Source organism: Thunnus maccoyii, chromosome 20, assembly GCF_910596095.1.
Source record: "Thunnus maccoyii chromosome 20, fThuMac1.1, whole genome shotgun sequence".
NCBI classification, from domain to species: domain Eukaryota; kingdom Metazoa; phylum Chordata; class Actinopteri; order Scombriformes; family Scombridae; genus Thunnus; species Thunnus maccoyii.
In genome coordinates this window covers 4,667,594-4,693,609 of record NC_056552.1, presented here as the reverse complement: position 1 = coordinate 4,693,609, position 26,016 = coordinate 4,667,594, and the positions used below count along the sequence as shown (strand labels likewise).

At 37.3% G+C, this 26,016-nt stretch overlaps 1 protein-coding gene and 1 long non-coding RNA gene across 2 annotated transcripts in view; one reads left to right on the top strand and one right to left on the bottom strand.

The window, feature by feature from the left end:
• Positions 1-19,493, top strand: part of LOC121886469 (corticotropin-releasing factor receptor 1-like) — a 68,294-nt gene extending 48,801 nt beyond the window's left edge. Inside the window, exons 8-14 of the mRNA XM_042396465.1 lie at positions 1,457-1,610; positions 3,258-3,318; positions 5,941-6,013; positions 13,987-14,072; positions 14,323-14,458; positions 14,760-14,801; positions 18,058-19,493. Coding sequence (XP_042252399.1) covers positions 1,457-1,610; positions 3,258-3,318; positions 5,941-6,013; positions 13,987-14,072; positions 14,323-14,458; positions 14,760-14,801; positions 18,058-18,198 — 693 coding nt within the window. The 3' untranslated portion in view covers positions 18,199-19,493. The remainder of the gene's footprint in view (positions 1-1,456; positions 1,611-3,257; positions 3,319-5,940; positions 6,014-13,986; positions 14,073-14,322; positions 14,459-14,759; positions 14,802-18,057) is intronic.
• On the bottom strand, positions 13,400-18,143 carry LOC121886470. The gene is made up of 3 exons (XR_006092744.1): positions 18,056-18,143; positions 14,253-14,470; positions 13,400-14,109 (listed from the first exon to the last, which is right to left on the bottom strand). It is a non-coding gene; the product is annotated as an uncharacterized LOC121886470 (long non-coding RNA).
• Positions 19,494-26,016: the final 6,523 nt, after the last annotated feature.

Here is a 26,016-nt window from a genome sequence, read left to right as displayed (position 1 = left end):
ATGATATGAAAAATAGAGAAGTACATCAACCTTATCCTTTAAAGTCCTGTTTATTTCTAGTAATATATATTAATTTATATTTCAACAAGTATTCCAAAGTGTCCTCCAGTTTCTATTTGAAATATAATCATTATACTGGCAGATGTTTTCATTTGTATTAAGAAAACAACATTTATAGCACAATAGATTGAAACAACTTGATAATATGGTAATTTTTGTACAGTTTGGTATCTAAAAGAGTTCAACTGGAACTCATATTTTGGATAAAATTACTTACTGGAAAACATATGTTTAACCCCCCAGAGCACAAATTAGGAAATGTATGCTTTTTATTAAAAATACCACTCTCTCGTTCAAGGGAATTGGAAAATGTGTCCAAACTTTCGAACGTTAATGTATTTGTGAGACATTTTTTTAGGATTTACGTCTTCAGTAGGAACCAATAACTTGAGGCTGAGCGTCACAGACAGGATAGAAAAGTCAGATTATATTGACAGACGGATTAACACATAGTTGGTTTCAATCTTGTCATGGGATTTGTCGACAGCTTATCCTTTCCTCCATTAAGCAACTAGACCGCTTGGATTTCTAATCAAACCTGTATTTGCTGGCTAAACATGATCCTCCCTTAATGGGAGAAATTACCAATCTCATACACGCTCCACAAAACTGAATCATTCTCTTTGTACCAAATCTATTTGAAAATTGACTTTACGGTTTTGTTGTGTATTGCAGAAAAACTAAGTGGGGCAAAAAACCTTTTTATTCTCTTGTAGAAATGAACAATGACAATCAACATATTTTAACTAGACTGTTTTCAAAGTTCTTCCTTACTGGTGTCTCGCTTTGAGTTTTGAGAGTCTGCTGCTGCATTCACGCACTTCAGATGGGTGTCAAATTAGAGCAAAAAAGTGCCAAAATGTGTTTAAGTAAGGTGTTGGGTCGTCGCCAGAACAGCTTCAATGCTTCTTGTCATAGATTTCTCAAGTGTGTGGAGCTCTACCGGAAAGATGAACACCGTTCTTCCTAAAGATTTTCCCTCAAGTGATGTTTTGAAGATGGTGGTCTCCTTTAGTTAGGTTGAGATCTGGTGACTTTGAAGGCCACAGTATATAGAATATGGAAACACCTGCATTTTTTATGTTTCTCCACTCATTTATTTAGGCTTTTCCTTTAATTTGTCACATGTCTGTATGTTGCTGGGAGATAAAACTCGGAAAACAAATAATTAGCAAACATGGAAGTCATGAAAAATAGTTAAAAAGGCTGTCAACACTAAAATATTAAATGGAGCTCACTCAAAAGTACAAACGAGGAGTAACTTCCTGCTCAAATGAAGATAATTCTTTGAAAAATGTCATATAAAGGTAAAGTAAGATATTTTATGACCCTTTAAACAAATCAGCCTTTATTGTATCTTTGAGAAAGACGAATAACAGAATGATTTATTTTGTAGATTTGGTGTCGTCTGGTCACCGCCTCCTTCAACTATTTCCACTCCACCAACTTCTTTTGGATGTTTGGCGAAGGCTGCTACCTCCACACCGCCATCGTCCTCACCTACTCCACCGACAAGCTGCGCAAGTGGATGTTCATCTGCATCGGCTGGTGTACGTACGCCTACTGTTCAACTCTTCAACTGACCTGCACGATTAACCCCTACAGTTGTATGAAACCTTTAAAGGAATAGTTTGACATTTTGGAAAATACGCTTATCAGCTTTCGTGCAAAGAGTTAGGTTAGAAGACTGATAAAACTCTCATGTCTGTGGGCAAGCACGGAGCCTGGAGGTGATTTGTTTAGCTTAGCATTAAGAGTGGAAGCAAGGGGGAAACAGCTAGCCTGGAATGTAACACCCCATAAGACCTCAATTTGTTTTTACATTTCTGTTTGTGTATGGATTAAACAATCAAGATACGACATAAGCTTTAGAGGTCTTGGTAGATGTATTTTTATACATTAGAGAAAGCCAGACTAGTTGTTTCCCCTTGTTTCAAGTGTTTATGCTAAGCTAAGCTACCTTTCAGACCAACATTGGCCAATTCCTACTGTTTACCTCTCAATCGTCGCAATGAAAGATAAAATAGTTGCTGCCGTGATAACTTTCCAGAGATGTAAATTTCCTGTCTGTGAGTAATACAAAACGTTGAGCAGTGTTTTGTGGTCTAATAAACCTTTAAAAGCATAAATCTGTTACTCAAACCGGACTTCCTGGATCATATTTTATTGTTTCGGTCTGAATCCTCGCTAACTCGGCAAGAAAGCGAACAAGTGTATTTTCCAAGATGTCAAATTATTCGTTTAATAACTCTGGTCAATTCGATTTCATCTCAACTTGATAGAAATTCAACGTAAACTCATAATATTTCTCAAAAGAAAAAAAGAAAAAACTGAAGGTCAGATACACATTTACCCAACAATGGGATTCAGTTGACTTGATGGAGACAGCAGAATTTCTTTTGGCAGCTGGGAAATGTATTGGTGTGGAGTTCACTAACACCCCGTTTCACACTGTCAAACTAAACTATGTGCTGTTGAGATTAGGTGTATTGTGCCAGCTGGATTACATTTCCCTCAGGGCAGTGTGAAGCCTCTGTGTGAATGGGAAATGGCAGCATATTTCAGAAGCGCTGTGAAAAAATAAATAAGATCAAATTTTTTTTTGCTTCACTTAGCTTTGACTCTCAGGCTTCAAGAGCTGAAATGTTAAGACTAAGACAGAAAGGTGTGGACGAGAGCTGGAAACAACAAGAAAAATCACATTTTTCAAGTAATCTGGGGGCTGAGAGAGTAGATTTTCCTGAGGCTCAACATTACACTGATGACAGTATATTGCTAATGAAGTGGAAAGTTTCCAGAGACGTGAGACTTACATGTGTGACGTGGCAGCTGGCAAGGTCTTAGTGTTCCTATTAGTCATTTAGATATGAGTAATGGCTGTTTGTCTTCGTTATTATACTCCTATAAGTCAGTAAATCACAGATCACTCTGCATTATCATCAACCGGAGTCCAGCTTTTCATTCATTCACAAAGAAAAATTCAGACGGTGACAAGTCTTGGCTTGTATCTGTAGATCACAGCACGCAAGCAACAATTGCTTGTGACAGAGCTTGGCAAGCGCTGGTGCCATGCTGAAAAAAAGAAAAGGTTTTCATATTCCAGCGGGAAATCCCTGGAGTGATATTTTGTGATTTGAATAGCAGAGAAAGATGAAAGAAGAATCTGTCACTTTGTCTTTTTTTTTTTTGCCTCACAGGTATACCATTCCCTATAATTGTGGCCTGGGCCATTGGGAAGCTGTATTACGACAATGAGAAGTAAGTCCTCTGTTGTGACTCTTGAGATTCTTCTATATTCAAAGAGAATTAAGTATTTTTTTCTTCGCCTGGTAATAAAAGCAGGACAAGGGCAAAGTCAAACTGTGTTGCATTAAGGAGATGAATATCTATTAATAACCTGATGTAATCACATTTGCATTGTACGATATTCTTAATTGCACATTACCCCTGCAACCGTTTTCTCTTTGATTGGGAAGTGCTTGATTGATATTAGTGGTCTCTTTTTGCACCTACTAGAACAACAATTTTAAAAGTGAGCAAAGAAAAAAAAAATCCTTATTTTTTTTAAGGAATTTCTGTAATTTAAATGAATGTTGGGCTTTCAGTGGAGTGTTTATCCAACTTCTGGCATATTTACTGTTTATTGTCTGGCAATATTCTATATTTTTCTAATTGTCAAAACATCCCATGAAAAGGCGAAAACCAACAATGTGTTACTCTTTCTAACAAGTATTGTTTGTATATCCAAAGCCTGATAAAGCGTATTAGCCATAGCGCTCCATTGTTATCAAAAAACTACTAAAAATGATCATGAATTGAGCCGCTCTAGTTTATTTTTCCACATACACTGTCAGCTGCCGGAAATACTAACTCATATGTTGATGCATACAAGGAATTTGACTCCAAGTGTTTCCAGTGGTTTTCCATGTACTTACATACAGCTAAAAAGCTAACAAGCCAAACAAATATGGGCAAACTTAAAGCACTATGAATAGATTTTATGGCCACTTGGGGCTGCACAAAAAGCTGTAAACATAACATTGACTTATTATTATCTTATACGGTTGTTATGGCGACCAGCAGACATGGAGCAACGTTCGAATTTATCTGGAGATGTGTTTGAGTCCACCTGATGAATTTAAGTCCAATATTCACTCTCCTTTTAGCTCCAGTTTGGTCTCCACCACTAACTTTGCCTTTAAGCCATTTGGTGCTCAGCAGGTAGCATAAAGTGGGTTGAGTTTTTTTTGTTGTTTTTTTTTAAATAGCTGCCTACTGCTGAAACAAATCAATAAATTTTCCAGCCATAAAACCAAAACAATGAGCTGAAAGAAGCTAAAATGCTTCGTAGAGCTGCAGAACTGCTGATAATTCTCTGTGGGTTCATCACTATGAGCGACTCTTGTCATGTTAAACATAGTGATGGGACCTATCGTTAATATAAGAATATTGATTAGTGCATCTTGAATCATATAGATATTACATTAAGGGCTGCAACTAATAATTATTTTCATTATTTTATCTATAAAATTACAAAAAAAAGTGAAAAATGCCTAGTATAATTTCCCAGAGTCAAAGGACACTTTAAAAAACTCAAAGATAATCAGTAACTATCATAAAGTAATCAAAGTAAAGCATTAAATCATTACATTTGAGATACTGAATAAAGGTAAAGTTTGATATTTGTTCTTTAAAAAATGACTAAAATGATGATACGATTATCAAAATAGTTGCAGATTAATTTTCTGTTGATCAACTAATCAATTAATCGACTTATTTAGTAGTTGCAGCTCTAATTAAATACATATAACAGGAGCTGGACAACAATCTATATAAAGGCCAGATTGTACTTTATATATTCTCTTTATTTGGCACTCTGGAGACAGTTTTACACGCTTTTATCACCTCACGTCTCGACTACTGCAACCCATTTTATGTGGGCGTCCGTCAGTCCTCCCTGTCTCGTCTGCAAGTGGTTCAAAATGCAACAGCGAGACTCGTCACTGGCACCAAAAAACGAGACCACATCACCCCTGACTGGCCTCGCTCTACTGGTTACCAGTGAAAGATAGAACTGATTCTCAATTCCTGATGCTTTTAACTGTGCTCTGTAAATAAATTTGTAAATTCGACTTGGCTATAAATGGGGTTTTGGCACAGATAGTGTAAAAGTTTTGGCAGTAGAAAGAAGAATTATTCCGCAGCTGAAAATAGTGGAATAATTACTTATGTTTGAGTCTTATTTTTTAAAAAAGACACTGCCCAGCTGTTTTAGGAATTGTACTGAGCCACCAGTAGGAATCAGTGGGTTTGGGGTTGAGAGCAGTCATAAAGTTTTGGTCTTTTCATGGAATTTGTTGACAATATGAAAAATACAGAACTACATAAACTCTTATTTAGTGTGAAGTGACGAAACCTACAATTGTAGTAAGAATATTTATTCTAACTATGTTATTTTATTTAATATTTCAGCAAGCATTCAAATTGTTTTAGATTTCTATTGTTCTCCTGGCTCTATCTGAAATATAGTCATTACACTGGCAGATGTTTTCATTTGCTTTAAGGAAAGGTTTTTTTACGACTCAATTACAGATGGAAACAACTTGATGATATTATTTATAGCTGTTTGTACAATGTGGTATGTAAAAGAGTTCAAGTTGAAGCATTGCTTTCAAATACTTAATCACTGAACTCTCTGTAATTCATATTTTGGGTATATTACTGACTGAAAAACATATGTTTACACCCCTGAGCACTAATTTACGCCCACACACACTCAACTTTGAAGGGGATTTTCTTTATTAAGAATGATGACTGACAACATAAATACATCTGCCTGTTAGAACTAGACATGACTGATTGCTTTTGTTGACGTTTCAGGTGCTGGTTTGGGAAGCGAGCTGGAGTATACACAGACTACATCTACCAAGGTCCCATGATTCTTGTGTTAGTGGTAAGATCTTCTTCTTTGTCCTGCAGTAGCAGCGTTCAGCACAGAACCAGTTTTACGTAACTCGTTGATAATATTAGTCTTTACTCTTTAATCTTCAGGATGCCTAGAAAGCATGAAATGTTAGATACGTCAACCCATTCGTAATGTTAGAAAAGATGAATGTGAAGTTCTAACACTTTACCTACCAAGTGTAACGTTTAAATCTCTGCAACTTGACACTTTGCAAGAAATATGGGAATCAATTTTGGACTCTGCACTGAAAAACAGGAACGTAATCCAAGGACATGTTCAGTTTTGTTAGTACCTATTAGGAATTATCTCTGACACTGGATCAGTTCCATACCCCCAGGAGAAGTTATTAATGCTTTATTCCTTCATTCTATAAAGTTTTAACTATTGTGAATCCGGTATTGTCACTTCAACTGAACTCTTTCATCTGGATCCAGCTCTACATTCAGCTACTATGCTTTAAATTACAAGACAGATAATAAATCACCTTAAACTGGATATGTACCACTTGCAAAACCTCTCCTTCAGCATTCAGAACATAGCTGTGTTACTGTGACTCTTCCTCACCATGCTAACAATCTATGTGATGCTAGACAACCAGACCTTGGGCAAGGCTCATGTGTGAATGATCCTGCAGATTTGCAGATTGGCCGGGGACTTAGCCTGGCTCCTTGTACAAGGTTTAGTCATCTCTTGTCTGAACTATAGTAACTCCCTCCTGACTGGGCTTCCAAAATATTGTCCTTAGCCCTTATGCACATGCGTGCCCTCACACTCCAACCACTACCTCTGCTAGAAGTCCCTTCGCTGAGGCAATTTGGCCATTTCTCTGCTCAGTTGCGACCACTTCCTCCCTGCTGGGTCTCCAGTGGTAGAATGACCTTCACGTCCGAGTCAGAAACAGCACATACCCTTATCTTCTCTCCTTAGTTTAAAAAGTCGTCTCTTCAAGAGGCACTTTATGATTCTGTCTCTCCTGCCTTGTCTTTCCCCTAAAGCACATAACTGCCTCCTTCAATATCTCTCCTGCTTACAATAGCATGTTCTCTCAGTCTTTTATTTTTTTGCCTAGCACTTGATCCTGCAGGATCATTTTCGGGTCGTCGGAATACTTGTGGTATCTCTTGTTAGGTAGCTGTGGTTGTGAACTTTCCATGCCTTACCATTGGTGGCTTTTAATGTCAGACATAAATGATGTACTGCTATAAAGAATAAATACAAGATGTTATTAAAATGTTAGCAGAAGCACAAATACATGAGGTTGGTGAAGACCAGTAGAATGGATAGTTCTTGAATGATTGCCATACAGTACATCTGTTCAGGCCAAGGTCAGGTCAACCGGCCCTGGAAAGTATTCCAACAGCTATTTTTACTCCCATGTTACATCATTCACACGTATTGCATGAGCTATTGATTTTGTCATTCATCACATTGTGCTTCTCTGCTCTTCTTAAGTAGCACCTCAGATAATCAAGATACTGTGTTTTTGCATTACTAACGTATAAGGCTGGTGATATTTTGCATCGTTCGTATTGTCAGTAAAAGTAATACCACCAATTAAAAATACTCCATTGCATGTCCTGCACTTAAAATTATACTTAGGTAAAAAACCAGAAATACATAATAAAAGCAAAAGTAATCTTCATGCTGAGTGCCCCCTCTCAAAGTTTTATTACATATATATATACACAGTACCAGTCAAACGTTTCTCATTCAAGTGAATGGGAAGGTGTGTCCAGACTTTTGACTGGTAGTGTACATTACATATAGAGTTACAGATGCATTAACATGTAAGCAGCCTTATTATAAAGGTTGAGCATTTTTTTGTTTATGTATTTGTATTGGATAGTTTAATTTGTAGCAAACGCATCCTATTTTATAAGCTCATCATATATTTTGTATGTAAAATCTTATTGCGCAAAGTAACTTCACTACAGCTGTCACTACAGATTTCAGATAAATGTAGTAAAGTTAAAAGTACAATATTTACCTCTGAAATGTAGTAGAGTAGGAGTATGACGTAGTATAAAATAATTAAAGTACTTAACAGTACAGTACTTGAAGTGGAAATAGACAACTTTTTTGCTTTCACTTATCATTATGAAGTCAATGTTGATTGCACAGTGTAACGGCTATAGAATAATGACACCATCGGCGTTTAGATTGGTTCCCTATAAGCCTCACTGTCACTATGCCGTTCTGTCTGCCAGCGGGTACGATCTCCTGCTTTCATGTCTCCATTATAGACCAAATGAATGAACAAACTCAGGCTTTTTCTCCTAATGTTTTCTTCTAATGTAACATTTCTCAACAGGGGCAGTACCGCTTCCCAGGGGCGTTCATAGAACGTTAGGGGGCGTTGGCAGCAATATTTTTGAAAGGGGTGCATCGAGGTGTTCTTAGGGAGCGTTTGTGTTTTTAATGCCAGTTTAGTCCTGTACATTCTCACAATTTTAGCATTATTATTCTCACAATTTTATCATTGGACTTTGGGCTTTTCCTAAGTCTATATTCCTCCGTTTTATGTAACTGCAGTCAAATTTGTGTATAGGGCTCTGAGCGATTCTAAAACACGGGTGACCTACCCTGCACCTCAATGCCCTGTGTAGATTCACAGAGAACTCGCTGATGCTGCTCTGCTAAACGTGCTATGTTTCTGCGGAGACACAGGGGAGCTGAGTCTATAGTGCAGTTTGCTGTCATTTATGGTCACGCTACCTTCTCTGACCTCTCCTCATGGATGTATTATAAGAGCTGGATACCAGACTGAAAATGGTGCCTTTTCAGTTCAATTAGAATTGCTCGTCTGGTACATATGCTAAAAAAGTTTCTAGCTTCCGCGTTTACTTCTGGGGGGTTTGGAGCCTACTCAATATGTGCAGTAGTGTTTCTCCCGCTGGCCCCACCAGCAAGTCGTCACAGATTTTTAAATTGCTTTTCTCGGCTCGAGTAAAGTTAATATAAAACCTCCATGGATCAAAAATTCATATGTTTGCAGTTCAAGGTGTCTGTCAACAGTTTTACAGACGTCTCTTTTACAGTGGTGGTCTATGGGGAGAATGCTTTTTGGGCCGCAGGGGGATTTTTGGCTGTAATACTACAAGTGGCCACTGGGAGAAATTGGCTGCAAGGTTGAGCTGCAACATGGTATCCAGCTCTTATAATACATCCGTGCCTCTCTTCTTCTCTATTTGTCGGTGTTTGCGTTTAGCTTAGTTTGTAGCCTTACATTAAAATTTGCCAAATTCCTGCAAACTTAGCTACTGGCTGAAAGAGACCCTCCTCTCAAACAGCTGCAGAGGAAGGAGGAGAAAGAGGAAGACAGGATGAAGACAGTGACTGATGTCCTTGTTCTTCATTCTTCATGGGACAGTGTTCTTCACAGAAGTAGCCTCTTCTTTTGCTCTCAAAGTGCACCAGATTGATGCATTTAACTTTAAAATGTACACATTTTTTTCCCCTAGAGGGTCCAAGGTCCACCCACCACAGTCTCACAAAATCCTGTGGGAAACACTGTGGGAGGACGAGAAAATTACAGTTCAAATCCATTCACTATAAGCCTGTTTTACCACTGTGTTGTGATTATTATTTTTTATGGCACACAGTGTGTTTTTTTAATAAATATCGTAATGTGAAAATGCATGGTTTATAGTAAAATAATATCAAATTTTCTTGAGGAGGACCCCCAAATCCCTCGACCGAAAGCCTCTGTGGGCCTTGAACTGGGTTATTTTATTTGATGCTCTCTGCCAGACCGCTGCAGGTCCGATTATCTGATCAACTGGATGGCATAATCAAACAACAATAATCACATCAAATCAGCAAAATGGTGTAGAACAAGAAAAAATGGTGCCAGTATTCTATTGAACACCTGCTTTTTTCCAGTTCCTTGGCAGACTGCTCTTGTTTTCAGTTGGAACAATTAATAATAATGCTTCTTGTTTGGCACCAGCACCAAAGTACCACTTTCTGATTGGCTGCTGTTTGTGATCAATAACAAGACCTAATTTCTAACCGTTGCATTTGTTTAACACTCATAAATATAATTTCTATTCACAGGGCTTTTTTGCTCCCTGCATGGGAAACTAATGATAATCATATTCCAACTGTCCAGTTAAATCAAATCTGTTATTTGGCATTCAATGACATGCTTGTTTAATGATATAACACAAAATAATAATGACATTAATATTAAATGAAGATGGTTAGCCTACATTTTAATTGATGGGGGGCGGAAAGGGACCTGGATATAATTGATGGGGGGCGCTTGCCCAAAAAAGGTTGGAAATGTTACTCCCCCCGACATCGACCCCTTCTGTAGTTACTTGTTTGTGTGAGGCAATAACGTTAATCAAACTATGTTATTACTATGCAGTGCACATCATTACAATAGCTTTTGCCTGTTTCCAAATTCAGTATAAAATTATGACAATTTCAATTTACCTCTTCAGTGAACATGCTTCTTTCTTCTCTGTTATCTCCAAAGTGGTGTTGATCATTTCTTCATGGAGCTACACTCTGAGGAAAACGGAAAGTTTATCTGGTTGTCTTTGCGATAGTGGCGCAAACAATATTGAAACACTAGTGGGGGAAAGTTGAAAAGTTGTTGTTTCCACTTTAAGTAAATGTATTCAGTTGATTTCCACCTCTTGCTGCTCTCACTGGAGCACTAAATGTGTATTAATCCACAGCTGAAAATAGTCCGCAACAAATGCACTATTTACTGCCGTTTGAGTATCATTTTCTAGAAACTACAGTGCACAGCTGTTTGAAGATTTATGTCTTCTGTAGGAACTTGGGTTGTGGGCTTGTGGCTGCATGCCACTGATAGGGTTGGGATGTCAGAAAGTAATGAGAGATAGAGTGCTTTATTAATCCCATTGGGAAATTGCCGCATTATAGCTGTCAAATCAAGGAGGTTGGTGAGGAACAAATATAACAAAAGCCATGAATAATAAATAATAAACAATCAACTGGAATGAAGTTAAGTCTGAGGATAGAAACTGAACTAAAAACAACAACCACTCCAAAAACTCTAGTTTGTACTGTACAATGATGGCGCCATATACATTAATCCAAGTAGGATCTGTTGTGTACTATATATCAGGGTGCTGGACTGAGTTTGCATCGATTCAAACAAAAGTAACTGCACATTAAATATGTATATTATACAGGTAGTGTTTTATATACAGGTATGTAATAATACAGATGTAAGGATATCAGGTAACATACTTAAATATAATACTGAAACATTGGACAGTATTACTTCTGTATAGACCAATGGTTACCTGCTGGGTCTAAAAAGTGCAAGCGAAACAGACAAATGTATTGGACAGATGAATAAATAAACAACAGATTAATAAAGGTGATGAATATATTAAATGCATTAGCTCAAGTGAGCAGTCTGGCCTAGATATTTGAGAAACACGTTAATGAGAGATAGACTGACACTGGTTTTGGTCTTTTCATGTGATGTGATGACAGAAACAAAACACCATGACTTATCCGTAAAATATTTCTTATGGATTTTTAAAAATATTTATAGAGCTTATGGGTGTGATCAACGTGAGAAGATGTTTTTGTGCCATGAACTGCACCAATCAAAAGCAATTTCATGGAAAATGTTCAGTATCCCAAGAAGGAAACCCTTGTTTCAGCTCAGAGTTAATAATGCTAACATTACTGATATCCAGGATGTGGGGGCCTCTGTGTTGGCAAACAGCCTAAACGTCTGTTCTCTTAACCTGCTGCCCCTTGATCAGACATACACATTTCTCATTTTGTGTCTGGGTTAGCATTATTGCTAGTAGCTGCTGTCTGGAATAGTTATATACATTATCAACAATGTGTGGTAAAATAATTTTAGAAATGTGAGAATAGGAGCCTCATACAAATTAATTTACCTCTTAACAGTAATTTTCAGGGTTCCAAGTTGCGTTATCTCTAAATAGTGAAAATGTCCATATATAAGCTATCATGACATTATGGCATTGAGTTTTCAACCCCCCTGCTGCGCCCACATCCCCCAGTGTTTATAAAGGGAAAACCTGTCTATAGATGATTAATGTGTTTGAAATTTGTATGACAGCTTTCCCAGTGTTTTTTCTTTCTTCCTGATATATTTTCCTTTCCTTCTGACATTTCTCTCATCCGTTTTTGTAATATGTTGTAGCCTATCTATGAAGTTTTCAGTTTGAACCCTGGGAACAACATTTGTAGGCAAATAGCATATGTTTGGAGTTTGGGAAACCATCTATGCTAACGTTAGCTAGTGACGTTAGCTAGTTAGAGCCGATAGTTTGTGGTTATCAACATGTGGTAAAAAAAAGTTTTAGAAATGTGAGGACACGAGCCACTCATACATGTACCTCTTAATAGTAATTTTGCTGGTTTCCAGCTATTTGTTTTAATTCTAAACATTAAAAACATCTCAATAATCTATCATGGTATTGTGGTATTGAATACCCCAGTGTACATAAATGGGAATCCCATCTATAGATGTACTTTATTCATGTGTTGTAGTATTGCACTTGACGGCTTTCCTGGTGTTTTGTGATATATTGAATGTGGAGTTTTTACCTTTGGAATTACAATTGCAGACAATGCATGTAACTTTACTTTTGTTGTATCTGTGGAGTTTCAGACTTTAGGAAACAGTATACGCTAACGTTATAGTTATCTATCAACAATGTGTGGTAGAAAAAGTTTTAGAGGCAACATACACATTTACCCCTTCGGTTTGCAGCAAGTTGCCATATTTCAAAATTCTGAAAATGTACATATATAAGCCATCAAGACATTATGGCTTTGAGTTTTCTACTTCCCTGCTGCGTCTGTATCCGTTGTTTGTAAATGGAAAACCCATATGTTTGAGAAATGTATGTACTATATGACAGCTTTGTTTTTCCTTTCTATCTAATGCTCCTGATATATTCTGTCCTCAGGTGTGTTATATCATATGTTTAAACCTTGGGAAATACAATTGCAGACGAACATTATGCACTAACGTTTCCACTGAAAACACCCATTTATAATATAAGAACATTGTGACAATGAATTTTCTACCCATTTTCTACCCGCCTTCTGCACATGTGTCCATTGTTTATTAGAAACCCGTCAACGGCTGAGAACAACAATGTGGAACAGAAAACAACCTTCTGTATCTCTGACATTGTTAAGAATAAGAATAAGAAAAACTTTAATAATCCTTGGAGAAATATTAGTGTCATAACAGCACTGACCAGCACACATCACACCCAATAGAATAAAACAAGATAAATAGTTAAAGTAATTATATATGTAGTATATAATGAAATATAATTTTTAAAAAAATAAAACGAGTAGACTTATTATTATTACATTGAGCAGAACGATAATAATAATCATATAGTACAGTTCTTAGCCAGTTATCAGTTATTGTGACAAAGGGGAAAGCTGAAGGTGTTCTTCTGTTTAACAAGCCCATCATGGAGGGAAAGGGAGGTGTTGTTTACTTTGCTCACTAGCTTGGTTAGCATCCTTATCTCTGCTGTCGCCCCCCAGGAAGTCTAGCTCAATCACACCTCTTATGACAGCGGTGGCTTTCCTAACAAGCTTGTTCAAATCCGCCCCCCAGCACACCACTGTGTCGAAAATGGCTCTGGATACAACTAACTGATAGAACATTTGCAGTATCTTGTTGCAAACGTTAAAGGATCATAGCCTCTGCAGGAAGTAAAGAGCCTCTGTATTCTTAGTCCGCCCCAGCCCGTCATCAAGGTGCACTCCAAGGTATTTGTAGGAGGGGACTATCTCAACATCTTCCCCATGGATGGACGCAGGGGTCAGAGTTGGCTCCACGACCTGCTCCTTCGTCTTGCTGACATTTAGCTTCAGGTGGTTCAGGCCGCACCACTCAATGAAGACCACTGTAGCGCCTTAATAAAGAGTCTCACTGTGCTTTGTTTGTTTGTTTACCCCCACAGATCAATTTTATTTTCCTCTTCAACATTGTGAGAATCCTCATGACCAAACTGCGAGCCTCTACCACATCGGAGACAATCCAATACAGGTACGTGTGCTGTAACCTGCTGTATTCTGTTGTATACCTGCGAGAAAGAAAGTCAAAAGACAAACCTTTTCAGATGCTCCTGCATGTACACACTTTAAATTATTCATGTTTTATACTTGATCGGTGGAGTGTGGTGAAGGGAGTCAAGAGGGCCTAAACATACAGTCGTACAGCTATTACCTGCCTCCATCTAAAAGTCTGCTGTGGCTGTCTGACATGCTTTCCTGCTCACTGCTCTCCTCGTCTACAGGAAAGCGGTGAAGGCTACACTGGTACTTCTTCCTCTCCTGGGAATCACCTATATGCTGTTCTTTGTGAACCCGGGGGAAGATGAGATCTCTCAAATTGTCTTCATATATTTCAACTCATTTTTGGAATCCTTCCAGGTACGATTTATCCTGCAAACAATAAAGGATTAGATGGCTTTCAGAGAGAGTATAATTTCATCATTGTGTGGGTGGATTTTTATATATATATATATATATATGTGAAAAAACACAGTAATTGTAATGAAGGGACGGTGAAATTACTGTTCCTCTCAGGAGATGATTGAATGAATGTAACGTGTGTGTGTGATAAGCTGCTGTGTGAGCGATTTAAAACAGGATCAGGGCGTTGATGTTTTGAATGCCCTCCTTTTTGATGATGTTTTGTTCCTGTCTTTATCTTTCTCCACCTCTCACACAGGGCTTCTTTGTGTCAGTGTTTTACTGCTTCCTAAACAGTGAGGTAAGCACATTCACATCCGCTTATTGATCTAACATTTTATGTTCAACCTGCTTCAAACACTTATTTATAATTCCTCCGCTTCTGGCGCTTCCACTCTCCCTTTTGGTGGCTGTTGCTGTGTGTTATTGCAGGGAATTGAGCGATAAAGCTCGAAGCACTTATATTTAGGGCACAATTAAGACTTGTCATGTACCAACATAAGTGACATCACTTTTGACGCTTTATGACAGTGTCAGCCCTAATTTGATTCCATGGAGAAATCAGGGGTGAAACCTCTCAAAATAGCACAGAAATATTAAGATGCATGCAGAAATTGTACTATTTTATATGTGGTAATACTCTCATTATTAGTAGTAGTAGCAGTAGTTGTATTTTTATCATTTTTATTAGTACTAATGTCATTATTGTGTGTAGTAGCAGTATTTTGTTTTGTTGTTTTTTGTGACCACATGCAATAACAAATGCATGCAGTGTTCTCCTTTCCCGACAACACAAATTAGGAAAGTAAATCCTCCGTCTTCCCTTTTAATCCCATCCAGAACTCATAACCCTCCCGTCCTCCCTCCCACCTTTATCTGTAACTATCCCCCTCCCCTCTTTGCTCCGTCTCTCCAGATGTTTCCCAGCACCTAACGCAAACAATTATTTCATTTTTTTTTTTAACCACACAAACAGCGTAAAACAGGAGAGGAAAAAAAAGAAGCTGTAGACCTAAACCGCAGCAGTGTGGAAATACTAAAGCAAACTTTGCAACTTCTTGACCCTTGTTGTTTTTTTTTTCCTTTCTGGCTTCCTGTTGGAAACCATTTTTAAAGCTTGTGGAAATGTGGTTTTAAAAAAAAAAGTATTTCTTGCAACATTAAATATTACTACTAACTGTGCAACAGTCAAAGTTGGTTTGGTTTTATTGTTATTATATAATTATTTACAAAGCACTGCAGGACGTTGCCGTGTAGTTTTGTGTACTTTTACTGTCTTGGACTAATGCAGATTGTTTCTCTTTGTTTCTCTCTTTTAGTGCGTATGTTTTTATTCTGCATGTTAAATGTTGTGCACATTTCCATCTGGGATAATAATATTGTTAATCTGAATCTTAAAAGTTTAATGCTGTCATCACATTTTGATCCAAATGTTGCATCTAAATGTTTTTAATTCTGACTGATTCACAGAAATATGAAACGAGCTCTGAGCTCTCGCTTCAAACGAGCGAGAGCAAAAAAATACAGAAAGTCACTCATGTGAAAAAAACTTGTGGGAAAAGTGGGAAAAGCAGAAAGATTGAAAAGAATTGATTTTCAAAGACTTAAAAGGTTTTGTCTCAGAAAGGACAGCTTAGTACTTAAAAGCATTTTTTTTTAATTAATTACGCCATCATACTCTTCAAAGTTTCAATCAATACCATTTTAGCTTCGACTGCAACCTGTGACATACTGCCTGATGTTACCGAATAGCTCCTAATAGGGCCACCTGAGCCAGAAGCTACGCATAAAGATAATTATATTAACGCTTGACCTTTTCATCGTGATAATGAGGATTTTGTTAGATCTTTAGGTTTAATCAAGGCAAGCTGCTGGTTCGTCAGCTGAATCATAATCTGGTTCTCCAGTCCACTGTACAGCTCCATCTGGCTACGAAGCTTAACATCATATCACAGAGAAACCATTACTGTTATCTTACAAGTTATTCCTGGAGTAGTATGTGGATGCATCAGCTGACTGCTGCCCTTTGGTTACCATCCCACACTGCTTTAGCCGGCTGGATGATAAATGAATATCTCATCATGAACCGTGTTGTAGCTCCAACAAGGGGCTTAAGCAGTATGTGTAGTTTACAGAGGATATTGATTTAGTGTTTTGTTACGCGCTGAGAGTAACAGGAAAAGCAAAGGGGAAGAAATGAGACAGATGAACAGAGGATAGCGGCGGTCACACTCAAGAGAAAAAGAAAACATTTAGTCCTCAAACATGTATAGAGGATTAAATTATCAAACATTGAGCCGAAGGACAATAGCCAAACACAATGCTGGTTAGTGCACCAATGATTTGAGCTGTAAAATGTTTCGGTGCATTAAGATGAGGGGGTTTTTGTTATTTTCTGAGGATCAGCTTTTTGCTTTCAAACTATATTGTGATTAGTGAGGGTAAGGGATGAAGTGGGACATATGGGGCAATTGATTTTGGGATTGGGGGGGTGAGAGAGGAGCGGAGGAACCTTTTTTAATCATCATTAAAATGATGTATGGCGTGTTGTTACCAAGGATTGTGTTTTGAACTGGACCTGTAAAGGCAGTTTTTACATCACAGAGGCTGATTTTATATGGAAGCTCATTTCTGCCAAGAAAAGAAAAAAAAGGAATAAAGGGATAATAAAAAAAAATAAGGATGACCATGCCAAGTCAAATCATAGTATGGTTACAATTATGAGATAGTAAGTCAAAATTATGACATAAATCCAAAGATTTACTTTTTAAATCAAAATAATGAGATATTAAGCCACGTCTCATAATTTTGACTCCATATCTTAAAAAATTGCATTATTATATCAAGATAAATCTCACAGTTAGTTACTATCTTACAATTTTGATGTAGTATCTCATATTTTTTCTTAGTACATCTAATCATTTTATCATTTTGACTTACTAAGTCAACATTTTGACTTGTTGTTTTTACTTAATATTTTCACTTAGTATCGCTTACTTTTTCTTCATAAATCTCAGTAAAATTATTTTTGACTAAATAAATCAACATTTTGACGTATATATATATTTATTTATTATTATTTATTTATATCCATTTATTTATTTTTATTTATCTACTTTTTTATTTTACCATCAGTAACAGGCTTCTAGATTCTAATGTAATTAACCTACATTAATACTAAACCGATTAATACTCTTAACAATTGTCTAGGCTTCACATGTGTCAGACCTTTCTAGTTAATTAAATATTAATATATGAACTATATAAAATTAAACCCTATACATACATACCCCACAGTGACCTTGAAGAATTATTAAGAATGTTTTTAATGTAGGTTTTTAGCATCCATGTAAGTGGAATATTTGAATACACATATTATTATTAATTATTAACAGAACAATAAAACTAAGTTCATTCATTTTTAATTTATTAACAAGCACATTTTTCACAATAAGACAACTGTGCTTGTTAATAAATTAAATCGTGACCATGTTAACGAAATGTAATCAGCTGACTGCGTATCTAGTTTGTTAATTGGTCTTTCTTGTGACTGACAGGTGCGTTCAGCTGTAAGAAAGCGGTTCCATCGATGGCAGGAGCAGCACTCCATCCGAGCCAGGATGACCCAGGCTATGTCCATCCCCACTTCACCCTCGCGGGTCAGCTTTCACAGCATCAAGCAGTCCACATCGCTATGAGAGAGGAAACCAGCTTTGTCCTAGACATGTGCTTTGGGAGAAACCTCCAGCTGTCGTTGTCATCATTTTCTGCCACATCACTGGAGTACACTAAAACACTTTCTGAGCTGGGGCAAGGCTAGAGAGAGCAAGAGAGAAAGAGACTGCATCAGTCTCCTAAACCTCAAGAGGGACATTATACAGACTTTCAGGAGAAAATAGATGGGGACAGGGATAGAGGACACTGCAGACTTTTTGAGATGAGAGGTTAGTGGATCAAAAGATGCATGTGACCAAGCTAAGTTTGGATCTGGAATTTGGGTGTGAATGTACAGCACTCCATTTTCTTTCATTGTTTGCTTGCCATAGACATTTTCTGTTATATTCCTGCTTGCACACTTTTTCTTTTGCTTTCTAACACGTGAGGGAACTTGGAGCTTGTGCCGCTGGACTGCACTGAACTGGATCCCATCCCAGCGGACGCTGGACTCAAATGCTACTGGGGCAAAGATTAAGTGATTTTATTTTCTTTTTTTATTATTATTATTATCATTATTATTATTATTATTTTATTTTGCTGTCACAAAGATTATTGTCTGGTCGTTGTGTTTGTTAATTTGGTGTTGTGCTACTTTTCTCTGTCCTCTATCAGCTTGGTGCAGTCGTGCTGCTTTCGTTAACTTTCCAGAAAGGTTTAACACATTCCATACTTTCTACCTGAAGAGTTTTGTTCCAAAATAATATTCCCACCATGACATAAATGTATGGCAAACACCGCTATCAATTAAGTCAAGCCGATAATGGGTTAGTAGTGACATTTCAAGTCATTCGCTTTCATTTTGAGAGTTGGATGAAAAAATCAATATCACTCTCATGTCTGTGCATTAAGTAAGGAGCTAGAGCCAGGAGACAATCAACATAGTTTAGCATAAGGACTGGAGGCAGTGGGCAACAGCTAACTCGGCTACCTATGATGTTCAAAAATACACATATGAAATACTTACAGCATGTAACTCTCCCTAAAATCCCAAATTGTCAATTTTCCAGTTTATGTACAGATTAAACAAACAAGATATAACGTGTTAATTAGTGAGTAAGATAGGGTTTTTATTAGGTGTAAAGGCTCATTTTCTTCTCCCAGACAAAAACCAAATTAGCATATTTCCCAAAATGTTGAAATATTCCTCTGTGGTTATAATCTTTTTTTTTCACATACTGCCTAATTTGAGCAACTACTGTATCTAAACTTAATATGTAGCTTGACAAAATAATCTTAAAGGTGCAACGTGTAGAATTTAGTGGCATCTAGCAGAAGACTTGGCAGAAATGGAATATAATATTCATAAGTATGTTTTAATTAGTGTATAATCACCTGAAAATAAGAATTGTTGTGTTTTTGTTACCTTAGAATGAGCCCTTTATATCTACATAGGGAGCGGGTCCTTTTCCACGGAGCCCGCCATGTTTCTAGTGTAGCCCAGAATGGACAAACCAAACACTGGCTCCAGAGAGGGCCTTTTGTGTTTTTAATGAGTTTCGCTTCGCAACCTCCGTAGGTTCTCCTACATGCGTGGAAGGAGAGAGGGAGGGGTATTTAGTTGGATGCAATCTGCAGCCTCACTACTAAATGCCACTAAATCCTACACCCTGCACCTTTAAACCTTTGGCGGCTTGGGGGCAAACACATTGACATATTATCATCTAAAGTTGCTTTGGTGAATATGTTAGCAAACAGTTGCCTGTTTACACATGCAGCAGACACAGAGCAACGTTAGCATTCAAGTTGTTTTTGTGTCCACCGGATGAATGTAAACCAGATATTCATTCTGCTTTTAGCGCTGTTTTGGTTTCCACTAATTCCTGAGGGAGATATCTGGCTTTTTAGCGGCTAAATGCTCCACTACATCAACCAGCTAGTCGCTAACTTTGTCTGTCTGCTGTTTTGTGTGGGGGGACAGGGAAAGAAAAGTGGATTTTCAGAGCTTTTTTACTAATATAGATGCCTGCTGCGTCTTAAATGATGCTGATTAGAACCAAAATATAAAAGCTGTGGGCAGTTAAACCAAAACAATGAGCTGAAAGAGGCTAAAATGCTCCATAAACCTCAGTGGAGCCACAGAATCAGATGACAATTATCGGTTGGTTGGTCACTACCTGACCTCTTTCACATTAAACATTGTCATTTGACCCATTGTTCATATAAAAATATTGATTAGTGCAGCTTTAAGTTAGGTTCCAGATTGTGTTGTACATCTGGTGGTCAATCATCAATTGAAAGCTCTAGAAAATGCTAGTAAGTAGGTCTTGAGTCAGGGTTTTTTTTGTTAAACTTCTATCAACAAGGCCAAGAATGAACTTTCATGCTCATGGATTCATAATGTTTTGGAGCAAAACTCTTCAACTGAATAAAGAGACTTACTAGACTTATTGCCTCTCTACCAGTGAGCCACATACGGAGCATCATCAGCTGAGAATGATGCACTGAATCCAATCAAGATGCTGTTCATTCTCATATCTACCAAGTGACTTTCTGTGGTGTTTGGTTGACTTGAAGCACGACATTCGAGTGGGCTATGCAGTAACTCTGTTTACTGATTTATTGTAAATATATAAATACCAGAGAGGGGGGGGGGCGTCCAGTGGAGTCGTCACAAATATAAACCAAAAACACAAACCACACACTGTAAATCATATGGGCACATTATCCATGTGATCAGCATTTCACAATCCACATTCCTACTATACCAGTATGCCTAGCACATGTGCATTTCTATGAACTGCAGTTTATGTCCAGTTGTGTATGAACCTCATCTTTTTGTCGCCCTAAAATCATGATTTTTTTTTTTGTTTTTCTTTTTGTTTTCAACCCTTTCAAGTGATGTGTGAGCTCTGGTTGTGGCAAAACATCAAAAACTTTTAAGACAACTGAATTTCACATGCCACTGTGATGTGTATTAATCTAATGTTAATCGTCTGTTGTAAACTATAAGCAGCCTGTGTTTCCTGAATGATCAGAGGTTTTTTGAGGTACAAGAACACCAGATGTGCTCATATTAAAGAAACGTCTATTTATCATGCACTTTTTGCAATGTAAAGAAAGTTACCCGATAAGAAAAGTTAATGTTAATGTCTTTTTTTTTTTTTTTAATGCAGCAATTTAAGTTTCATGTCAGCAGGAATAAGCGGCATAGGATGCTGGTGACTTGCTGTCATTCCAGCTGAGACAATGACGCCTTTATACTTATGTGGTACATGTGGTGATTGATCAAAATCACAGTGTAATTCACGATATTATTTATTGTTATTTATTTTCGATATTGTTATTTTCATACTTGAAAAGATGTCAAGAGATAATAAACTGTGTGTTGCATTTGACTGAATGAAAAATTTAACAAATGGTTTGAGCTGTCAAGCCAAGTGTTATTTATAGAGACAACACAATACGCTTTCCATAAAAAGTACACATATATACATTCAGCTACTATTATGGGGTACCGGCTTTAGAGCCTGGCTCTGGATCACACTGCCATTTGTCTCCACAGTCCCCTGAGACAAAAACAAACAAGAAATACATTTTGAGCATCGTGTGATCCTTTTAAGCTTTGTGTGTGTGTGTTTGTGTGTCTCAAAGGGGAGTGCAGCTCAACATCAGCTTTTAAATAAGATCCTTCTGCCCAAGTGAGCATCCACTATTTTCTCCCATGAACAGGAACAAGAGAGGACTTTTTTTCCTGCTTTTAATCATGAAATATGGGGATGCAAGTTGAAAATACTGACTGTGACAGTATTCATGATGCTTTTCAGATGATCACAATATGCGCTGTGATTTCTAGCTCTTGGCGCTATCATAATGCTAAAACGGATGTGAACTTTCATGCAAACACTTAAAGAGACCAAGAAGGTTAGTCATCGCCTACAGAGCAGCTTCAGGCTAACTATTACTGCCATCTTAAGGATTCATTTTTTACAATCAGGGTTTCTAGCTTTGGGAGAGTTGCTCATCTTTACAATTACTGATAAGCCTTAGCCAGGATGATTTCATTTGTATTCTCATTAGTTTCACAGCCAGGGTTTCTCCGGTGATTACATAATGACTGTTTGTTTTTCTGGAGCAGTATTAGTGCCGCCGCTGTTGTGTTGGTGTTGTGTATTTTGTAGTGAGAAAGATAAATCTCTTTCAGAGTACAAATCACAAGCTGTGCTCCTTCACAACAATGCAATTCAACGAAAGAGTTGAAGGAAAATCAATAAATCTACATGTCCGTCCCTTCCTAATTTAATCTATTACACCTCACTGACCTGATGGTGAGTCAGCCATTAAACAAACTCATGCTGTGCAGCTAAATGTTGTTCAAACCCATTATTTTCTATTCTAGTTCAGTCTCCAAAGTCCCCAAGCATACCAAATATCTCTGGCTGGATTTTGGGAAATTTGTATAAACTGATGCACAAGACATTTAGAATATTTCCATTTGATGCAATGGTCATAAAACTACGGACTCCAGATGATCCGGAAATCTGTCCCATGAGGGAGTTGTCATGCCTACTGGCTAAAACTGTCGGTCTCAATGGTGCATTTATATGCATGAGAGTTTATCTCCTAACATGGTTATCAACTAACCAGTTTCAGGTTTCCACATGAAAACAATGTAACTCTGTTAGAATAACCCAATTAAGCTCATATTTTCTCCATTGTAGAAACCTGGTGAACGTCTTACTGGTGAATTAAAAATCTTACTTCATTTACTTTTGGTTTTGGCCACTAATAAAGCACATATTGGTATATTGTTTTATTTGGTCAGTGAAAATGGGAAGTTGACAGCTTAATCCAGATAACCTCTTCAACCTCACAGACTCTACGGTAGGTCCATTACTACAAACTCTTGTCGTGCAGACGCACATTCTAATTCTAGCAAACATCACAGTCACATCACGTGCAGTGTGCTTTCATGGAACGATGGATGTTATTATGCAGATGAGATCACTTACAGTAACTGGATTTTCCTATATGAAGAGGAAAAATAACACACAGTGTTGTCCACAGACACTGCAGAAGACAATATGATGAAATTACCATACAGTACATCATGAATGGCAATAAAACATCTATTCTTATAATCATGTTCAAGTTTTTTCCCATTAAAATGGTATTTGATAATATAATCTCAAAATGATTGCACTGCAGACCTTGAAGAACGTGTCGTTGACTAGAATATTTCACACCATAAACATTACAATAAGCGTTGCCTCTCAACAGCCTGGAAAAATGATTACCTTATGTTGTCACTGCCTCGAGGGAAATTAAAGGGGAGTTTTGGAAACATCAGGCTTCAAGTGGTTAACTAGAGTATGGCCAATAACTGAATTATTCCATAGTGAGCACAGGGTGAGAGCATTACCTGATGTTATTGAACGTGATGTTTCAGCTCCATCTAGTGTTGATTCACTATAACTACATGTACATGTTTCATCAGCGTTTCGAGCCCTTGAAATGGGAGATCTTCATTACGAGGCAAAAGTATTAATCAGAAAGAAGTTAGGAGGAACTTTCAATCAGCTCGACTAGAAGGAAATCCATTCACACAAAGGTCAGATCACGAGGATGAAGGCCATAAACTCCTGATACCACTCTCATACCGATACACACTCTACTGTAACTCACACTATGACAAGTGAAAGCTCATGGGTGAAGCTGGATTGAGGGAAGAAATATGGAGAGATTGAGGAGAGATAAAGACAGGAATATCAAAGATGCCAGATGGAGAGAATCAATGGAGAAAAGCTTCAGACATGATAAAAAATATGTCAGATTGAGCTATTGTTAGCAAAGCTTAGTCAACATCAACTTTGCTTCTGGCAGTGGTAAATGAAATAGTGCATCAATAATGCAGTTAGGACAAGTCCAGTTTTTATCTGGTCACATCCCAAGTTGACATTCTGTAAAATGTGCCAAGAATATTTTGAAAATGCAGAAGTCACACTTCACTAGAACACTAACAGACGTTGGTTGGGGCCATGTCTTTACAGCTGCACTTCTCCACCTTATCTGAGGAACTACATTCACAAGTTATCACAGGCAAAAATGCTGATCTATGGCCACATACCATAACGTGAAATGAACCATGAAATACAAGTAAAGTAAAAAAAGTGAAGTAGCACCAACTCCCACAACAGAAGAATACATTATCATCTATATTATGCTTTTAAAGTTAAAACCTACACTTATGAAGACATGTGTAAATATTGAATTACCTTTAATTGAATCTGGAAAGTGAGGAAATTAACAAAAATAAACTCATCACTTAACCTCCACGGTGGAATTTAACTAAGTACATTTACTCAAGTATTGTACCTAAGATCAATTTGAGGTACTTTATACTACTCCACTACATTTCAAAGGGAAATACTATACTTTTTAATACACTACATTTGTTTGACAGCTGTTTATTTTAAATTTTACATAATACATATGATCATTTTAGTAAATATGATGCAATGTCAAGGATTAAGCTATCTGAAAGTACATCAAGTTAAAATGAGTTCAATCATGACCAGCTACAACATTAAAATGCTACTTACGAATTAATTAATTAGTAATAATATGCCAATATTATGATATATAAGAATATATATGATAGAGGCTGGCATAATCAGCACTTTTACTTTGATTAGCTACATTTTGTCAATAATATTTCTGCGCCTTTCTTGAGTAAAATCGGAATTCAGGGCCTTTACTTGCAAATTTTATCTGCTTTATCCTTACTGAAGTATTTTTACATTGTGTTGTTACTTTTACTCCAGTAAAGGATCTGAATATGTCCTCCACCATTGTCTGTCTTGCATAATAATAAAACTGATTGATGTCATTAATGACTACATCATTCTTGTCCAACTTTGACCCTTGAGATTTAAAGACAAGGAAGGTGTTAACAATTTAAGAGGTGATGGATCAGCTGAAGCCAAGCCAACACATAAAAAACATCCATGTAAATATAACATGTTGACTGACAGGTTTGCTGGGACTCCCACATTTCCATTATGTGTTTGTAGCCATTATTGCTCTATATCTATAAGGCCATCCTTCTCATACAGGCCTTGTTGCTATGCTGCCATAGGTGTGGGATATCAGTAACTCAATATTTACCTGCAGATGTGACCCCGGAGGCTTTAAGCATTAATGAAACTGTGGAGAAATGGTCGATCACTTTATAGGAACCTCTCAGGATCCCTCAGAATTGTTTTGTAACTGTCCCACTGCAATGCTACAGCTTGGATTATTATACCACTAGCCCAGTGCTGCCTCACTAATTTATATTTACATGCATCCTCTGTCCCTTGCCTATACTTATCTCCTGTCTCAGCTTCTGTCCACTCATGTAAAGCATATGCTTCCAATTCTGTCCCTTCTCCTACTTTGGGAGGATGGATTGAAAGACCCTTACCATTCAAATCAGCAACATCTTTTTAGCATTGGATGCACGAAATAAGATCAAATTAAACATTATGAACAAACTCATTTGCAGCCATCAGCGGTATCTGCTTGTAATTCGCACTGTGCTTTGAAAAATGAGCGGTTTATTTACAAGTAAAGTCTCAAAGACAAAGCATTAAAAATATTAGATACTGTAGTTACTTTGAGTGAAAATACATCAGGTTGGACTATGAGTAGCTAGCATGCGAGCGGTGTAAGTAACATTCGTGTAATGGGCCAGTTAAAGCAGTCATTTATAAATGTTGGGACACTAAAGAAAACATTTTCAAATGAAAACAATATTTTGGGATAATGAAGTTTCGTGCTATGAACTTTCGTCCACATTTCCGCTGTACGGGCATTTGTAC